This window comes from Equus caballus, chromosome 19, assembly GCF_041296265.1.
Source record: "Equus caballus isolate H_3958 breed thoroughbred chromosome 19, TB-T2T, whole genome shotgun sequence".
NCBI lineage: Eukaryota > Metazoa > Chordata > Mammalia > Perissodactyla > Equidae > Equus > Equus caballus.
Genome location: NC_091702.1, coordinates 5,806,023 through 5,823,369, shown reverse-complemented (window position 1 = coordinate 5,823,369; position 17,347 = coordinate 5,806,023). Strand labels below are relative to the sequence as shown.

Below are 17,347 nucleotides of genomic sequence, written 5' to 3'. Positions count from 1 at the left end.
AGCTGGCAACAACACAGCTGAGTGTGTTAACGGGCACTTGTGTGAGACCATGGACCTCAGAACCATGTGGCCCAGAAGTCACTCTGGACAGCAAGGGAGAGTGTAAGTGCACTCGCTAGCCAGGATTATGGCCTTAGCCTGCAAATCACAGCTCACCAGGATCCATCGGGCCCAGCCAGGGAGGAGTGGCCTTGAGGCACCTGAGGGAGGGTGGGGCCTTGAGGGGACTTCTGACTTGACAAGAGTGAAGAAGGAAGCGCAGGGGCTGGGGCCCTGGGTCACAGGGAGCAGGAGAGTGTCAGGAACGGGGCCCAGCTGGAGCCTGGCAGGCTGCACCACAAATCTTCCCCTGGAGAGGAGGCAAGCAGGGAGACGACTTCGGAGCCAGGGACATGGTCCCAGCAGTAGTCCTGTCCAGGGAAAGGGTGAGCACGGGCCCCAGGGGACACTGAGGAGGGGAAGTCCTGCCTGCCCAAAGTCCCTGCACAAATGACCTTCCCCTGGCCTTGTCCTCTCCACACGCACGGTTTGATCGCTACATGTTTTCCCCACTTAGAGCTGATGCGTTTCCAGAGGCTGAACTAGAAACTACAAGTTCCAAACATGGGGTCCAGACAGACCTCCACAAGAGACGCAGGAAATGTTCCCTCTCCCTCCAGAGTGTGGACGGGCAGCCCCACTCCTGGGGCACAGAGTGGGCCTGGCAAGTGGTGGCTTTAGGGCCCCCCACATTTCCGTGGTGGATGCTCGGCCTGAGAAAACACCTCGACCTCCCATCTCAGGGGTCTGAGGGGCTGTCTCTGCTCCTGGCCCAGCTTCATGATGCTGACATGGACCTGTCCTCTGAGGAGGGGCACTTGGGGGTCTCCTTCAGCAGCCAGGGAGGGGCTGCACCTTCCCCCCTCTCCCACACACAATAATCAGATGACTGCAAAATGTCTTACTCCAGTGAGGAATCTGAGAGTCTGGACAGCGTTTAAATTAGCACAGAATGTGAAAGAACCACCACTCCCAGGCTGTAAGAGAAACAGGACTTTAATACAACGGTATGCAAATCTGGCATGAACTATTTACAAGCAGTGATTCTCACCTCTACAGAGATAGAAATTGGCCTCGGAGAAGGGTGGCAGGCGGTGGGGCCCGTGCACCCCGAGTGACCCAGCTGGGTTCCCACTGCTAAGGAAGAGGTCATACGACCACGGGACACTCACTCCCTCCTCAGCTTCATGATGGCCATGCTCTCTGGGCCTGGAGAGATTTGCTGGCCAACTAGCACCGGGGCTCCAGCTGGCAGGACAGGCTGTAGCTACAGGATAGAGTGGCACCTGTGAGCCTCCCACAATCCACAGCCCTGGTGTCCCTCCCGGCATCTGCCCAGCAGCTGGAGCCCAGCTTCCCCAGCCATCGCCATGCGACAGGTCAGGGCTGACAAGGGAGCCATGGACTCAGGCTCTCCGGACTGGCCAGCAGGGAGAGTGCACCTGTTCCTCCCCATGTCCTGTCCAGCCTCACCTCTCGTCCTCACTGAGCTGCTCCATGTCCCAGAACCAGGCCCTGAATCGCTCCTGGGGCTCTAGGTTGTAATTCTCTGCAGCCTCCTGGAGCTGCACGATCTCCATCATCACTTTGTGCTCCTGGCACCAGAGGGAGGAGAGGATGCAGACAGAGCCTGCTGGGGATGCTGCAGGGTCTTCAGGGGGTGAGGAGTGGGGCAAGGGGCTGGTCCTGGGTCCTTGCTCACATGGGACCCTCCTTCCCTCCAATTCCACGCAGGACCTACCTGTTCTCAGAGATGGGTAGAAGCCCCTCCCGCAGGAAGTTTTGCTTGATGCCCACCGCTGCCCCCACCCCCCCACTGGATGGGTCTCCTGATTCTCTGTCATCCAACACTCTCAGTAAATGTAAGATGCAGCGGGCGGTGCCCAGGAGAGTTCCGCCCAGGGGCGTCCCTGGTTTCCACGCCCCTCTCCTCCCTGACATGGAAGGCCACAGCTGCTCACCTTTTTCTTTTTCTCGTGGTTGATCTCATTGCCCTGGAAGGCAGACAGCAAAAGTCCATCAGAACGAGCCCCCTAGCTATGACCAGCCCCCGTGCACAGCCCTTCTCATGGTGCCCAGCTCCAGGTCCAGGAGGGGGCTGGGCCTGACAGAAAACAGGACTTGGACCCAGGCCAGGCTCTGGGCTCCAGAGAAGGGAGGACATGGGGGCCGACACTCAAAGACCCTGTAGCCCAAGCCCCTCTGATGACGGACAGGGAGGCTGAGTCCTCAGGCAGGAAGGGACAGCTCCAGCAGTGTGCTGCCTGACTTGGAGGCTGACTTCTCTCTCGCCTCCAACAAAGCCCATGCGGCTCTGCAGGAGGGCAGCTCTGCTGCTTCGCCAGCCTGGGGACCCGGGACGGGCTCCACGTGGAGCCTTCGTTCCCTCATCCCTAAGAGGGGCACACTGTCCCAGCCCACAGGGGAGCCTGGGAGGCTATCACGACAGGAAGTTACCACATTCTGACCACTCAGGTCTTGGTACTGGGACTGTGTCTTCCCAAGTCCCAACCTGGTCATCCCCTTCTGGCCCCCGGCCTCACTCACATTTACGTAATCCTCCATGGCAGTGTCCAGCATGATCAGGTCAGTTAGCATGCTGCCCAGGAAGGGGACGATGCCCTGTGCCATTGGGATTAGATGGGATGAGGCCCTGGTCTCAGGTGTCCCCATGACCCTCCCCTGAAAATTCCTCATGCTCAGCCTCCTGGCCCAGCCCAGGGTCCCCACACGGAGCAGCCTCAAATCCTTTATAGCCAGCCCTCAATCCCCACCCCTCACCCTCCAAGAACACCAGACTCCTCCTGGTCACCTCCCAGGGCATGCTTTTGGCTGGTCACAGGGCCTTTAATCCTTGGCCCCGCCACTCTCCCGACCCATCCTGCTGCAGCTCCCCAGGCCCTCCTCCTGGTCACTTCTAAGGGCGGGTGTCAGGCTCTGCGGCAACAGGAGGAGGGCTGCAGGAGGAAGGCCCCCTCTCTGGATTGGAGCCCCCAGCTGGGAGGGCAGAGTCCCCTCCTCTGACCTTGGAGCCCCTCCCCACAGGCGCACTCACCTTCTGCTGCTGCCTCTTCCGGCCTCTCTGCAGAGTCCTCAGCAGGGTGGCAAACTTGGAGGGCTGCTTCTGCCAGGATTGAGGACAGGGTCAAGGAGGCCATCCTCCCCTCACCCCACTTCTCCTCAGCCCCTCTGACCTCAGCCCTGGACGTCTGAACCAAGTCAGCTGGTACCCATGCTACTCCATCCTCCAGCACACTCTGATTCTAGAACAATCCTAGCTCCAACACTCTCGCTGTGTGACCTTGGGCCGAACGCCTGTCCTCCTTGAGTCAGCCTTCTCAGCTGGGAAGTGTGACAACTCCCCCTACCTTGCAGGGTCTCCTGAGGACTCAGCGTCAGTCTACATGGTTCTGGCTCTCACCCCACCCAGCGTGAAAGGGTGGGGCGGGGCTGAGAGGACACTTCGGTTTCTCTTTCATGTGGAGCCTATGAGGTCCACTCAGGAAAGATCCACTGAGCACCACCAGTTTCCTGGACACTTCCCATAAGCCACCTGGGCACCAGTTACTGCTGACTAGGACCCAGGTGAGTGTTCCTGACAGGGACAGACTAGGAGGGACCGTGGTAGGGCCAGTGGGGAGTCACACATGCACAAACATCTGTCATGCTCCAGTCATTCAGACTCAAGGCTGGGCAGCCCATTTGTCCACCTGGCCTGGGGGAATGCCTGGCAGTGCCCATCCCGAGGGCAGGCAGGGTGCCCTCCTCGTGGAGAAGTGGTGAAGACAGAAGGAGCAGTGGGGGCCTGGCTTCCTAAAGACACACTGAGCTGGTTCACGGAAGGAACATACGCCCGTCCACCCCATGCACGCAACAGCATGGAAGAATCTAAGTGCTGACAGCGTGGACCAAAATGGAAGGCAGCCCCTGCTCAACCGGCCAGCTCAGCATCCCCTCCGGGATCAGCCCAGACACCCCCACTTCCTGCCATGACCGGGGCTTCCCACCCCACAAACACCTCCCCCACCTGCCCTTGGAACAAACATACCCCATCTTCCTGTTCATCCAGGGAAGACTGGAATTGTACACAGAAACTTCAAGTGAGAAATGACCGTCCACATCCTGCCCCGTCCCCCTTCCCCACACCCCGCCTCTCCCTCCACATGCCAGCCTCCACTCTACCTTGATGAGCAGCTCCCAGCTAAGGGAGTTGTCCTCATCACAGAGCTTTTTAAATTTTCGGTAGCTCTTCCTGAGGGGGGAAAGGAGGAAGGAGAAACTCAGGAACAATGGGGCAGGGGGCATAAATGCAAGTCCCTTCTCGATGAGAATCTGGAAAATCCAAACTGCCTGAATGAGGATTTTTGTGGGGGTCCTCTGAGCACTGACGTCACCATGGGACTGCAGAGGGGGCTCTCATGTTGGTCACCTGGGGCTGTCACTCCCTTTTCTATGCAGCAGCTGTATTTTGACCAGTTTGGTTTTCCACTGGGCACAGAGTTCTGTTGCTGTATGGCAAACACTTGAAAATCTCCACTTTGGTTCAACCTACTATGTGACAGCCAGGGAACCTGATTCCTGAAGCAGAACTGGGGGCCTAAGTTGCCAGTGAGGATCAGGGACACTGCACACCCAGCCAGGCCCTGTGCCCAGGGCTTACTGACACCCAGGAAGCTCCAGCCGACGAGAGGGCAATGGCAGACACGTGGGAGCGCCCTCCTCCCCCTGGTCCTCCTGCGGAGAGGCCTCCCCACCTGGACACCTTCCCCCAGGTCTTCTTCAGTCTGTGTATGGGCACGCTCTGCAGAGCCGAGAGGACTGCGTGCAGGGAGGAGATGTTCCTCAAGGCTCGGCATTCCTGAGGAGGGAGAGGAGGAGCTGGGAGGGGGAGCAGGAGCCCTGTCTGCTCTGGCTTCAGTCCCCCTCCCTTCCACTCTCCCCTCCTGAGTGGGACAGAGGGCCAGGGCACCAGGGTGGCCACAGGTGGACCAAAGAGTAACACTTCCAGGAGGAGGAATTTCGCTCAAAGTAGGAAGGAGCCAGGGAGGAAGTGAGCATCCCACCACTGGGACATGCGAGTCAAGGTCAGTGTGCCCTTGACAGGAAGGACCTAGCGACTGTGCAGGGGCTTAGAGTGCAGCCTTCAGTCCTGAGAGCTGAGCAAGGAGAAGGGGCAGTTCCACGGCTCTGGAGAGGGTCTCCCCCCGCATACCCTGGCCACCTCGATCCACCGCTCCAGAACCTTGGCCCTGCCCCGGGCCGTCACGTTTGGGTCCCCAAGGCAGGACGTCATGACACACTTTACTACTCTGTTGAACTGCACCACTGTGGCCCAGACGGTGGGTGCCACGTTCTCATGTCCGGGCCGGTTTCTTTTGCCCCAGGTGGAGCCCAGACACTCAGAGGGCTCGACGTTCTTGAACACTTCCTGGGGAGGAGGGGGAGTGTCACTCAGCCCTGCCACAGCCCAGCTGAGTGTCCAAGCAGGAGTCCCCGGTCTAAGGAGGGGCTCAGGAAGCTGAGGATGTGTTCTCAGCGTGGTGGGAGCCCCTCGCTTTCATTGTTCTTCCACTGAGAGCACCCAGCACAGGAGGACCCGGGACTCCAGACTGGTGGGGAAAGGACAGGAGCATTTACACACAGCCCACCCCCACAAACTGCAAGCTCCAGAGGGCTGCTCCGCTTGGCTCCTCCCAAGGGGGCATCTCCCTGCATCCTGAGCATCCTTGGTCCCAGGCCCCATTCCGCTGCACATTCCCGTGTGCCAGCTACACCCACGGGCTTTGTCAGGTTGTCTCCCTTTTAGTGAAGTACACGTCTGGTGCATCACAAATGCTGAGGTTGCTGAGCATCCCGAGCAGATGGCTGGGCCGCCTGAGTTCCTGGCTGCACACAGTGAGTTCTCCTCCCCGACCTCTCGGGCCAGGCCCCACCAGGCTTCCTCTGTGTTCTGCTTCACTCCATGTGCTCAGCCCCTCTGTCCAGCAGGGCCTCTTGGTCCCCATCTCTACAGTGTGAGGGTGGAACACGAAGGCTGGGGAGTTGCCCAGATCCCATGGTTGGGAAGTGGTGGAGCTGGGATTGGGACCCAGGTCACAGGAGCCGCCACAGGGAAAAGCAGGTCTGGGCCAGCTGATGGCATAGGGGTGGCCTGCCCCACCCCGCCCTGAGAGCCCGGGTGCTCACCGCGTCAATGGCCGTCAGCTGTTCTGCCACATCCCTTGGGGAGAAGGCCATGAGGCTAGGCTTCCCATCGGGCTGCTTCTTCCCGGTCACTCGACAGGGGTGGGAAGCCTCTGGAACCGGAGCTGATTCTGCGGCTGTTACTGGAGCCTGAGGTGGAAATCCCAGCAGGCCCCTTGGTCCCGTTGAGTCCAGTTCAGGACCTGGCACTTGGGCTGGGGCTGCTGATGGCACTCGCTCGGGGTCTGGAGCAGCTGAGGGCGCTGCTGGCGGCTCCAGCGCTAGAAGTGATGGCAGAAATAGAACTGGAGTTCCGTCCAGCTCCAGATGTGACCCCTTTTCTGCCTCTGCATCTGGCAGAAGTGCTAGAGCTGGGGCAGGAGCTGGAGAAAGAGAAAGGGTCAGCTACATAAGTTGCTTTCCATGTGCCTTTCCCCAAACAGGAAAGATCCCACTGTCTTTAAATGAATCCCCAGTCGTGACCCACCCACTGGGGTAGTCTTCCAAGCCTACAGTCTCCCTTACCCTCTGTCTCCAACTCAGTGGCCTGGAAAAGGTCCACCTGGATGAGAAGAGGGGTGGCCTGGTGCTTGAGGACTGAGCCAGCCAAGAGGTCCTGGAGATACGCCAACGTCAGATTGATCCTGGAGTGGCGCAGCATCTGCCACATATCCTGGGAGTTCTCCTGAGGCCGGGGGCCCCAGATGGGAGAGAGGGCACTGGGGAGAGGCATGTGTGAAGAGAGTCACAGGCCTGGCCTGCTGTTCCACACGGTGTTCCCACAGCACCTTCTCTGTGCCTGAGCCCCAGAGGGTGGACCAGCCACTCCAATCCCTGGGTGGCTGTCCTTGCACTGGAAGGCCTGGTCATCAGCCAATCTAACAGAGAGCCTGTGTGAGTCTGGTCTTCCACCTGACACTCTTTTCCCAAAGGGCCTGGACATAGCCTGCCCCATCCTCCACGCTCGAGCATCAGGACTGAGGTTGGAGGCAGATTTGTGACCAGGCTGCTCACCACCTACTGTTCTGGGCCCCAGTGGCGGTGCTTAGGAGAGGTGCATGTGCAGAGGGCAGGGAGAGGGAGAGGGAAGTGTGGAAGCGAGGAGTCTCTCAGTGGCCGACTCAGCCCAGCCTCTCCTCTGCTTCCCATGGCGGGACTGCGACCCCGTGAACAGGTCTCTTTGATTCATTTCCTCCTGTAGGGAAGACCGCAGACCTCAGGCCTCCCACAGAAACCCCAAGAGGTGTGAGATCCAGGGTCTGCCAGTCCATCCATAGCCACAGTCCCCATGGTCTCCTAGCCCCTTCTGTGGACACAGGAGGCCCTCCCGCTGGACCCAACACCACTCATGGTCTTAGTTGGTCCTTGAAGTCTGTCATCGTGGTCTGACTATGAGAGGATGCGTCCATATCTAGAGGAGGCCAAGAGGGTGTGACATCTAACGTCCTCTGGGCATGAATACTCACGATGCCCAGAAGTGAGCTTCTAGCTCTCAGGCTAGAATTGAGCCCCAGGGATAGTGTCTGCTTCCTTCATTGGACATCCTTAGTGTGTAGGAAAGGGAATGAATGTAGTAGGAGCTTAACATATAGTATTGAATGAATGAACCCCATCCAGAGCCTTCCCAGAATTCTGAGTGGGCCTGCACCTCCTCTGCTGCCCACAGAGACCACTGCTCTGGCCGCACCGAAGTCAAGGACCAGGATCAGCTAGATGGACTCGCTAAATTGTCTTGCCAATAGGAAAACAGTTTGCTTTCATGTACTTTTCCACACTCAGGAAGGCCACAGGCCAGCGAGGGGAGAGGCAGGGAGTCTCCTCACTGGGGACGGAAGCTGTAAGCGTGAGGACACGCAGCATGAGCAGCAGCCCCTTCTGTGGAGTCCGGCACCAGGCAAGCGTCTGCCGTGCTTTCTCCCGTGATTTCCTTCAGTGACCCTGTGAGGTTTACCCTCTTACCACCCCACTATTTGGATGAGCAAGGTGACGCTCAGAGAGGTGTGGGGACGTTCCCAAGGCACACGTTTATTAGGTGGGAGACTCCCTGCTGTGCTGTGGAGGGGTGGGCACTCACCTCTGGAGCAGCTGGTCCAGGACCTGTGGGGTCGGGTAGAAGGCCTGGTACACACACGGGAAGGTGGTGACGGAGATGGATCTGCCGTGGAAAGATGGTTGCAGGCAGCCTACCACCTTCTGCACTGCGCCTGCCTTGAGGGTCAGCATCGTGCGGGCCTCAGCCACGGATAGGGTGGGTTCCTTGGCATACCACGTGGACAAGGAGGGACACAGAGTCAGTGGAGTCACCATGAACCACCAGGGGCATCAGGGTCTGGAGCTCAGACCAGAACCTCCCAGCACCTCAGGAAGTTGTGCAAGAGGGACGAGAGCCCGCCTTGAAAATGGTTTTAGACTTAAAAGTACAATTTGATTTTTAGGGGAATGACAAACACTCAGTACCTTCAAGGCATTCTGTGACCTGAGGAACAATCGCACCGCTGTGCATTAAGAGCCTGAGGTAAGAGCATTATCCCAGGGAGTCATCAATGAACATCCCCACCACAGACAGGAGCAAAGAGATGATTAGTGACCTTCCGCCAATCTGCGGTTCTATGTCATGGCAGACCTGGAAAACTTAGAGTCTGTTCGGACACGCTTAAAGTGTGCCCTGCAGTGTTGGCTCAAATGGCAACAGAATTGGGTCATGTCAAGGTCCAACAGCATCGAGAGGCTGAATCACTGTGCAAAATGTCCACCTCTGTGGAATATGATGAAGTCACTTAAGGCCTCAGCTCCTGACCTGAGCGGCCTACAATGAGTTGCCGTGTTCTGTGCAATGACAAGTAGCAGAGAAATGTATATTATCCTGTAACCCCACAGCCATCCTCTTTATGTGTAAATCAGCCTGGCAAGTGTGATGATTCCTGAGGCTTGGAGCAGGTCTGCAAGGACAGTGGCCTGAGTGCTACAGCTTCCCAGCCGGGAAGTTACATCAATCAAAACAGGAGCAAAATGCTAAGGTCCTCATGGCCTCGTGAAAAGTGATAACAACATTAAACATTTCCTCTATGATTCCAAGAAACGTGAAGAGTGTCTTTCCACCCTACCCCACAGCTGGCTCGGGAGGAGAGGAGGCCCAGACTCCTTCAGGAGCAAGGCCGTAGGACACTCCGTTGGGAAAGCCCTGTGAGGGCCCCAGGGGTGTGCTCAGATTCAGACCTGGGTTCCAGGCCCACGCTGAACATCTTGGGGGGGTGGGGGTAAAGACCTTCTGCTCCTGCTCTCACCTCAGACCGGCACAGGATGCTGCTGGTGGCCTGCTGCTCCTGCCCCTTGACTAGGGAGGGAGAGAAGTCGAACCCAACACATAACTCTTCAAACATCTCCTGAGTGGAGTTCTGGAAAGACAATGCCCGGCAGACGGGCCAGGAGGCATCAGGAGCCTGCTGGACATCGCCATAGGGGGACACCCCCATGAGGATTTCTGCTCCCTAGTTCAGGCACACAGGGACATCTGCACAGACATCTGACCAGGGAGGGAACTAGATGAAACTTCTAAGGCTCGGGATTAACACAAGGGCAGAGGAGCTTGATCCCCAGCACCCACCTGCTCAGCTTGCCAGCCTGGGGTATGAATATCACAGACTCACCAGTTTTACAGCACGTAACAAACTGCTCTGATTCGAAGTGTTTTGTGAGATGACAAGGTGCAGAGAAATGTATAGAATCCTGTAATCCACGCCCATGCTCTTTGTGTGTAATCAGCCTAGCAAGTGTGATGATTTGTGAGGCTTGGAGCAGGTCTGCAAGGACAGTGGCGCTGAGTGCTACAGCTTCCCAGCCGGGAAGTTACATCAATCAAAACAGGAGCAAAATGCTAAGGTCCTCATGGCCTCGTGAGAAGTGACAACAACAGTAAACCTTTCCTCTACGATTCCAAGAAACATGTGGAGAGTGTCTTTCCACCCGAGCCCTCAGCTGGCTGGGGAGGAGAGGAGGCCCAGACTCCTTTGGGAGTAAGGCCGTAGGACACTCAGTGGGAAAGCCCTGTGAGGGCACCAGGGGTGTGCTCAGATTCGGACCTGGGTTCCAGGCCCAACCTGGACATCTTGGGGTGGTGGGCGGGGAGACCCTCTGCTCCTGCTCTCACCTCAGACCAGCACAGGATGCTGCTGGCGGCCTGCTGCTCCTGCCCCTTGACTAGGGAGGGAGAGAAGTCGAACCCATCATGTAGCTCTTCAAAGATCTCCTGCGTGGAGTTCTGGAAAGACAGTGCCCGGCAGATGGGCCAGGAGGCATCAGGGGCCTGCCTGCACATCGCCACAGGGGGACACCCCCATGAGGAATTCTGTTCCCTAATTCAGGCACAGAGGGACGTCTGCACAGACATCTGACCAGGGAGGGAACTAGATGAAACTTCTACGCCTCAGGATTAACACAAGGGCAGAGCAGCTTGATCCCAGCACCCAGCTGCTCAGGCTGCCAGCCAAGCCCCGGGGTATCAATATGACAGACTCACCTGGCTGACAGCACATAACCCTCTCCTCCTGCCCAGGAGGGACCCACTCCTCACCTGCTGCCTTCCCGCACAGCGCCCACGCGTACACACACACACCGACACTCACACACAAACCCTCACACAAGGTGCAAGGGCTATGGGGCTGCTCAGGTGGGATCCGAGTTGTGTCCTGCCCTACAGTGGGCTGCCCTGGGCTGCCCCACATTACCTTTGGGTACCTCCTGCCAAATTGGCCATGAGGCTTGATCCGATGTCCACAACAACACAACAGTCTCACACTCTGGGCTTTCCTGAGCCTAGAGCCTCTGAAAACTGGTACACAACAAGTAAACATGTTGTACTCTGAAGTGTCGCCAGTCAAATGAACTGGCTAGGGGTCTGTCTCTAGAATTAACTGCCTGGTTACCAGAGTTCTAAATCTGTTGGGGTCTATCGCCAAGGAAGTGAGGTCACTTTTTCAAGATTCCATTACCTGGGCTGCTTCCTGTAATCGGACCTACCCAAACCACCCCCATGTCTTCTTCTTAACTCTACATGAGGAGCTTCCACAGCCCCAGCCACAGCTCCCTGGGAATGTGATGAGGGTCCCAGCTTTGAGGAGGCAGAGCAGAATTCAGACCTCCTTTGTCTTACCAGTTCTCTGTCCTGGAAAACTCATTGTGCCTCTCAGGGCCTCCCCAGTCTCCAAACCTGCCCAAGGGGAATCTGCCTAGAATCTACTTGCTAGGGACATCAACAGGTGTATATGAAATAATATCCATACCACCTGTGAGGTGGTGTCAAGTGCAAGGAATGCACAAACAAAGAGATGGAAGAATTACGAGAAGGGATGTAGCATGAACACCACTCAAACCAGGCCTGGGTTCAGCAATGCGCTATTGCAACAGGCACTTCCTCTCTTGGCCTCATTTCAATGTCAGCACAAGGAGAGGGTTGATGAATGAAATCCAGACACTGTCATCCTCTGGATTCAAACCTCTCCATTGTTTCCTCTTCTGTTTAGAAAGAGACCCAAGAGCCTCATCTTGATCTGTGAGGTGGGCAGCCTTCACCGTGGCTCCCAGAGATCCCCACCCGTGGTACACACATCCCTCACAGATTCCTGTGTGACCGCTGAGTGCTTAGTGACTGGCTCTCGCCAACAGAACACAGCCAATGTGGACGAGTGTCATGTCTAAATTTTAAACACAGAAAGTCTCTCACTTCTTTCTTATTCCCTCTCTTAAGTTCCGTCTCTCTCTCTTTCCCGTGTCTCTCTCGCTCTCCTGTCCCTGAGCTGTGGAATCAAGCACACACGTTTTGAGCTGCCATACACAGAGGCCCACATGGGAGAGAACCGAGGCAGCACCCAGGCCAACAGACAGAAAGGAACCCATGCTCTGAGTCCAAAGTGCACCTCGACTCCTTTGAGTGAACCTGAGAGGAAATTCTCTGCCAGTCGAGCATCACTTGAGGCCGCTGCCGCGGCCTTGAGGCATCTTGAGCAGAAGAACCAAGCTAATCTATGTCTGATTCCTCCACCACAAAAATTGTGAGATATGAGGCATTTGCCGTTTACAGATGCAAGGCACTGGAACCGTGATTTCAGGCCCCAGGATCTGGCCCTGCCCTCCGCCGCCTCCTCTCTCCCCCCAGGCTCCCTCCAGCCATACTGGCCATCTTTCTCACATCCTCTGGCCAAACCCCCTTCTGCCCATGAGCGTCTACAGCAGGGGTGCCTTCTCCCTGACACGCCGCTCCCAGACTTGTGCAGGGCTGGCTCCCTCTTGTCATTCTGGTCCCAGGAAATGTCACCCCAGTGAGGCCTTTCAGACCCCTACCCGGTGACCCCCAGCCCTCCCACACAGGCCCCTGAATGTCCCCTCAGCGCTGGCTCTTTCCCCTCTCATGTCTTTGCTTTCATGCTTTTGTCCTTGTCCCCTCCAGAGTGTGAGCTCCTGACCGGCAGGGACCACTCAGTCACTGTCAGCCCTGCACTTACACCCACCTGAGCACCTGGCACAGGGTGAGTGCTCGGTGCACAGTCGCTGAGTGAAGAATTGTGAAACTCGTGTCCCCTCCTCCTGCTCTTCACCAAGTCAGACTGTGGAGAGGAGCGCTAGTACCAGGAGGAGTGAGTTCTCTCTGAGGCGGGGCACAGCCGGAAAGGCCTCTGCACAGCTATTCACTGCTCCAGCAGCTGAGGCAGGCTGAGTGGGCGCCGTGTAAGTTTAAGAAGTCAGCACAGGGACTGGATGCACACAGCCTGCGCAATGACACCACCAGTTCACTTAACATCCGTCACCGAAAACAGAAAAGTAAGTGTTTGCTTGTGATGAGAAGTTTAGCTTCTTGGTTCTTAGCAATTTTGAAATGTACCACACAGCAGTGTTAACTTAGGCAGTGCTGTGTGGCAATTACATCCCAATAGAAGTGACAACAGTGAAAACCCAACCTCATTGGGCACCACTGACGCTGGAGGCTGCCTGCCCCCTGGTGGCCAGCACCAGCACTGCAGCCCTGGCAGAAGCCACCACACAGGAAGTCTCTTTGGGTGTCCTCAAGGCAGAGGCTCCCCACTGTCCCAGGGGTAAAGGAGCAGGACCTGCAGGCTTCCAGGCCGTGGGAGGAACCTCAGGAGCCTCCCTCTCCCTCATCTTTCTGTCCCTCGACTTGGGTGTCCTTTTTTCTCAGGAGGCATCCTGACCTCAACCAAGGCAATGATTCTCCTCTCCAGCCAATTGAGGACCTCGGGGGTCCAACAAGGACTGGTCTTGTCCCTGGACTCTGGCCTTAGTTCACAGTGCTCTGGCATGTTCTTCCTTATCCCAAGTTCTCATCCACCCGAACCCCCAAACCTCTCTCAGTTCTAAAGGATCTCCTGCAGGTGGGAAAGCATTTTCTCAGGTGCTCAGAGCACAGGGCGTCATCGATGGAGAACCAAGGGCCATAGACCCTTCGTGAGCATCATACGGAACCCAGGGAGTCACCCGCTGGACGCACTCCACTTTACACAGGAGGACACCAAGGTCTTCTCTCCTCTACCCAATGTCTACACAAGAGGAGAACGGCTCCTCAGAGTAGCAGGTGCCCACAGAAGTGGACTCCAGCTCCCCAGTCCTGTGCCCTCCAGGCTGGGTCAGGGATGCCCTTGGAACAGGTACACACCTAGAAACCTCAGGGATTCTTCGGTCCGTCTCGGGCCTTCTGGTCATGTAGCCAGGAGGACGGATGCTACTGTTCATGGCAGAGCTGCCTCCAACTGCCTTCTCCTCGGCCTCTTGTCACTTCCCTGGTGTCTGCTCTTTCCTGGGGTCCCTGCATGGTCCACACAGGAGAAATCGGTGTGAGTGTGCCTGTGCATGATTGGATGCGAACAGGAAGATGGCCCCCCCATGGACGGGGTGGGCAGGGCTCCCCTAGGACCATGAGGTCCCTGTTTCCAAAGAAAACCCGAAGGGAAGGGGTTGAGCCTTGGCCGAGGAAGCCAGAGCCCTGCCGGATTCTCTGGATTCTGACCCCCTCCTGAGGTCTGGGTCAGTCCCTCCAACTTTCTGGGCCTCAGATTCCCAAATGGACAAAGAACACGTTTTGTAAGAGCAAAGTCAAAATGGACCCTCTGCAAATGAAACAAGTTCCATGCTTTGACCTCCCCCCACTGTTTATCCTCCAAGGAGACTTCGAACCTACACGGTGTCTATTACTGGGTAAAATCACCCTCAGCACACAAAACTGATAATGGTTAAAATGGCACACGGTGAACTTTATCAGTGACTAAATATCGATGGAAGAAGAAATACATCCGAATATATTTTGATATGACTGATAAGATTCAGGAAAGTTTACTTGCTAGAAAGAATAACACCTAAACAAAACTTAAAATGTCAGAACCTGTAGTCAGTACATTATGATGTAGATTAAAAGAAATTCAGTCATTTGCATAACAATTAATTGATTCTGAGAAAAAATAGATTCAGTGAATTAATAACAAAATGGATACACTGGAATTGTTTTATGGTGCTTATTTTATAGCAGTCAAGGAATTAATACTACTATATTGCATTTTGAAAGTCACTAATAGCGTAAATCTTAGAAGTTCTCATCACAAGAAACACATTTGTAACTCTTGATGATAGACGTCAACCAGACTTCTTATAGTGATCATTTCACAATATACACACATATTGAATCATTCTGATGTAGACCTGAAACTGATATAAAACAAACTTAAATTTAATATTAAAAATGTCTTACTATGTTTTCTCTGAAAAATACATGGTCACAAAAATTTTGCAGAGTTCTGTATAATTCTGATTTCAAGGTTCTCTTAGGCCCAGAATGAAAACATTTGTCTGATCAAAGTTGCCTCAGGTACAAGGGCTGAGACAAACACCAGGGTCAGAATGGAAGGGCACGAATGGAAACACTAAATCATCCTCTGCTCATTTCTTTGTATTTGCACTTTTAACAGAAAATCTATTTTTATTGGCTTAAAACGCACATAATGTGAAACTTACCGTCTGGCCCATTTTTCTGTGTGCACGCCATCAAGCACATTGACTTCCTTACGCGCATCTTCAGTGTGTTGGCCACAGTCGTACGGTGGTGCAGCCATCACCACAGTCCATCTTGAGAACTCTTGTCACCCCACAGAACTGAAGCTCTGTCCCCACTCATCGGTCACTCCCCTTCCCCTGCTCCCACCCCTGGCCAACAGCATCTGCTGTCCGTCTCTCTGAATCTGACCATTTCAGGAATGCCATATAAGTGGAGTCACACAAGGCCAGTATTTTTGGGACTGGTTGATTTCATTTAGCATAATTTCCTAAAGGTTCATCCATGTTGTCTCATATCTCAGAATATCCTTAGTTTTTAAGGATGAATAACATGCAATTGTATATATATACATGCCCATGTTGCTTCTCCATTCATCCCTGGATGGATCCTTGGGTTGTTCCACGTTTCAGCGATCATGAACAATGATGCCGTGAATATGGGTGTTCAAATATGTCTTTGAGACCAACTTTTCAGCTCTGAGGTGTATATATCCTGTAGTAGAATTGTTGGGTCATTTAGTGATTCTATTTTTAATTGTTTTAATGAAATGCCATGCTGATTTCCACAGCAGCTATACCATTTTACATTCCAGCCACAGTGTACGTGGGTCCAATAACTCCACATCTTTGCCAGCATGCCTTTCTTCACTGTCTGATTTTTGGGGGTGCCGTCACATGGATGTGAGGTGATGTCTCATTGAGATTTTGACTTACATTTCCCCAGTGATTAGTCACATTAAGCATCTTTTTAGATCCTTGTTGACCATTTGCGTATCTTCTTGGAGGAAAAGTCTATTCAAGTACTTTGCTCATTTTTGATTTGGGTTGTTTGTTTTTTTGTTGTTGAGTTGAGAAGTTCTATGTCTATTCTGGATATTCAGCCCTTGTCAGATAGATCATTTGCAAATATGGGCTCCCATGCTGCATGGGTTGTGTTTTTACTCTGTTGAGGTTGTCTTCAGAGGCAGAAAAGGTTTTAATATTCACGAATTTTGGCGTCTGTACTCTGTTTTTTATTGCCCATGCCTTGAGTGTCATATCCATGAAATCATCGCCAAGTCCTATTGTGAAACGTTTTGTCCCATGTTTTCCTCAAAGTGTTTCAGTTCTTACATTTGGGTCTTGATCCATTGAGAATTAAGTTTTATATCTGGTGTGAGGTCAGAATCCAAGTTTAGATTTTGCATGAAAATATCCACTTTTTCAGGAACCACTGGTTGAAAAGACTGTCTTTTCCCCGTTGAACAACCTTGGCCACCTTATTTCTGGGCTCTCTATTCTGTTCCGATGCTCTATGTGTCTGTCTTTATGCCGTTACAATGCTGTTTTGATACTGTAGGTTTGCAGCAAGTTTTACATCAGTAAAAAGAGAGTCCTCCAACTTAGTACTTCCTTTCAAGACTATTTTAGACATCTGGGCATACTTGAGATTCCATATGAATTTTAGGATGGGTGTCTTTCAGCACAAAATGTCCTTGGGATTTTGATAAGGACTGCATTTAATTGGTTCATCTCTTTGGAGGAAGCTGACATCTTAACAACAAGGAGGCTTCCAATCCACGATCACAGGACGCCTCTCATTTCTGGTAGTGCCGGGTGGTTGTTCAGGTGGAGGGGACAGCACTCTTCCAAGTAGTCACGCAGGGTCCCAGAATTCCTCCACACTGTGCCTTCAGCGTTTCCTCAGAACTCATCGACATCTGCATCCAGTCAAGGGAGAGAAAAATGCGTGTCAAATGCATGTGGGAAGTTTTCAAGGACTGGGTGTGGATGTAGCACACGTCTGTGCCACCCTCTCCCCTGGCCAGAACTACGCACGGAACCAGCAGACCCTAACAGTCGGCACTGCAGGCAGAACCAGCGGACCCCACCAAATTTGGGACTGTGGACTAACCAAGGGCTAGAGACTCAGTGTCTCAGGGAACCATCTGCCAGCTCCAGCTGCCTGCTACCACTTTGACTGGCACTGTGGACGAACCCAGGGCTGAGACAGATGCTCTGCTAGAGCATCCTGTCAGACTACACTGGCCCGTTAACCTGCGCCTGGAAAGTCACTTAGCTCAGGAGCTCAATG

At 54.3% G+C, this 17,347-nt stretch overlaps 1 protein-coding gene and 1 non-coding gene across 4 annotated transcripts in view; one reads left to right on the top strand and one right to left on the bottom strand.

Moving 5' to 3' along the window:
• The window catches only part of LOC138919056 (ral guanine nucleotide dissociation stimulator-like), a 58,201-nt gene extending 45,902 nt beyond the window's left edge, over positions 1 to 12,299 (bottom strand). Inside the window, exons 1-14 of one of the 3 annotated variants that reach the window (XR_011428950.1) lie at positions 10,947 to 12,291; positions 10,370 to 10,480; positions 9,507 to 9,617; positions 8,297 to 8,478; positions 6,748 to 6,941; positions 6,226 to 6,605; positions 5,252 to 5,467; positions 4,794 to 4,897; positions 4,222 to 4,291; positions 4,088 to 4,114; positions 3,095 to 3,163; positions 2,587 to 2,661; positions 1,513 to 2,033; positions 1,018 to 1,306 (exon numbers count right to left, since the gene is read on the bottom strand). Coding sequence is in view for 1 of the 3 variants with exons in the window: in XM_070243065.1 (XP_070099166.1) it covers positions 2,001 to 2,033; positions 2,587 to 2,661; positions 3,095 to 3,163; positions 4,088 to 4,114; positions 4,222 to 4,291; positions 4,794 to 4,897; positions 5,252 to 5,467; positions 6,226 to 6,605; positions 6,748 to 6,941; positions 8,297 to 8,478; positions 9,507 to 9,617; positions 10,370 to 10,480; positions 10,947 to 11,072 (1,698 nt within the window). In the remaining 2 variants the exon portion in view is untranslated. Of the gene's footprint in view, positions 1 to 1,017; positions 1,307 to 1,512; positions 2,034 to 2,586; positions 2,662 to 3,094; positions 3,164 to 4,087; positions 4,115 to 4,221; positions 4,292 to 4,793; positions 4,898 to 5,251; positions 5,468 to 6,225; positions 6,606 to 6,747; positions 6,942 to 8,296; positions 8,479 to 9,506; positions 9,618 to 10,369; positions 10,481 to 10,946 lie in introns of those variants that run through there. The other 2 variants (XM_070243065.1, XR_011428951.1) reach the window with 2 other exon arrangements.
• Positions 6,423 to 6,545, top strand: MIR8923-1 (microRNA mir-8923-1). The gene has a single exon (NR_127909.2). It is a non-coding gene; the product is annotated as a microRNA mir-8923-1 (primary transcript).
• Positions 12,300 to 17,347: the final 5,048 nt, after the last annotated feature.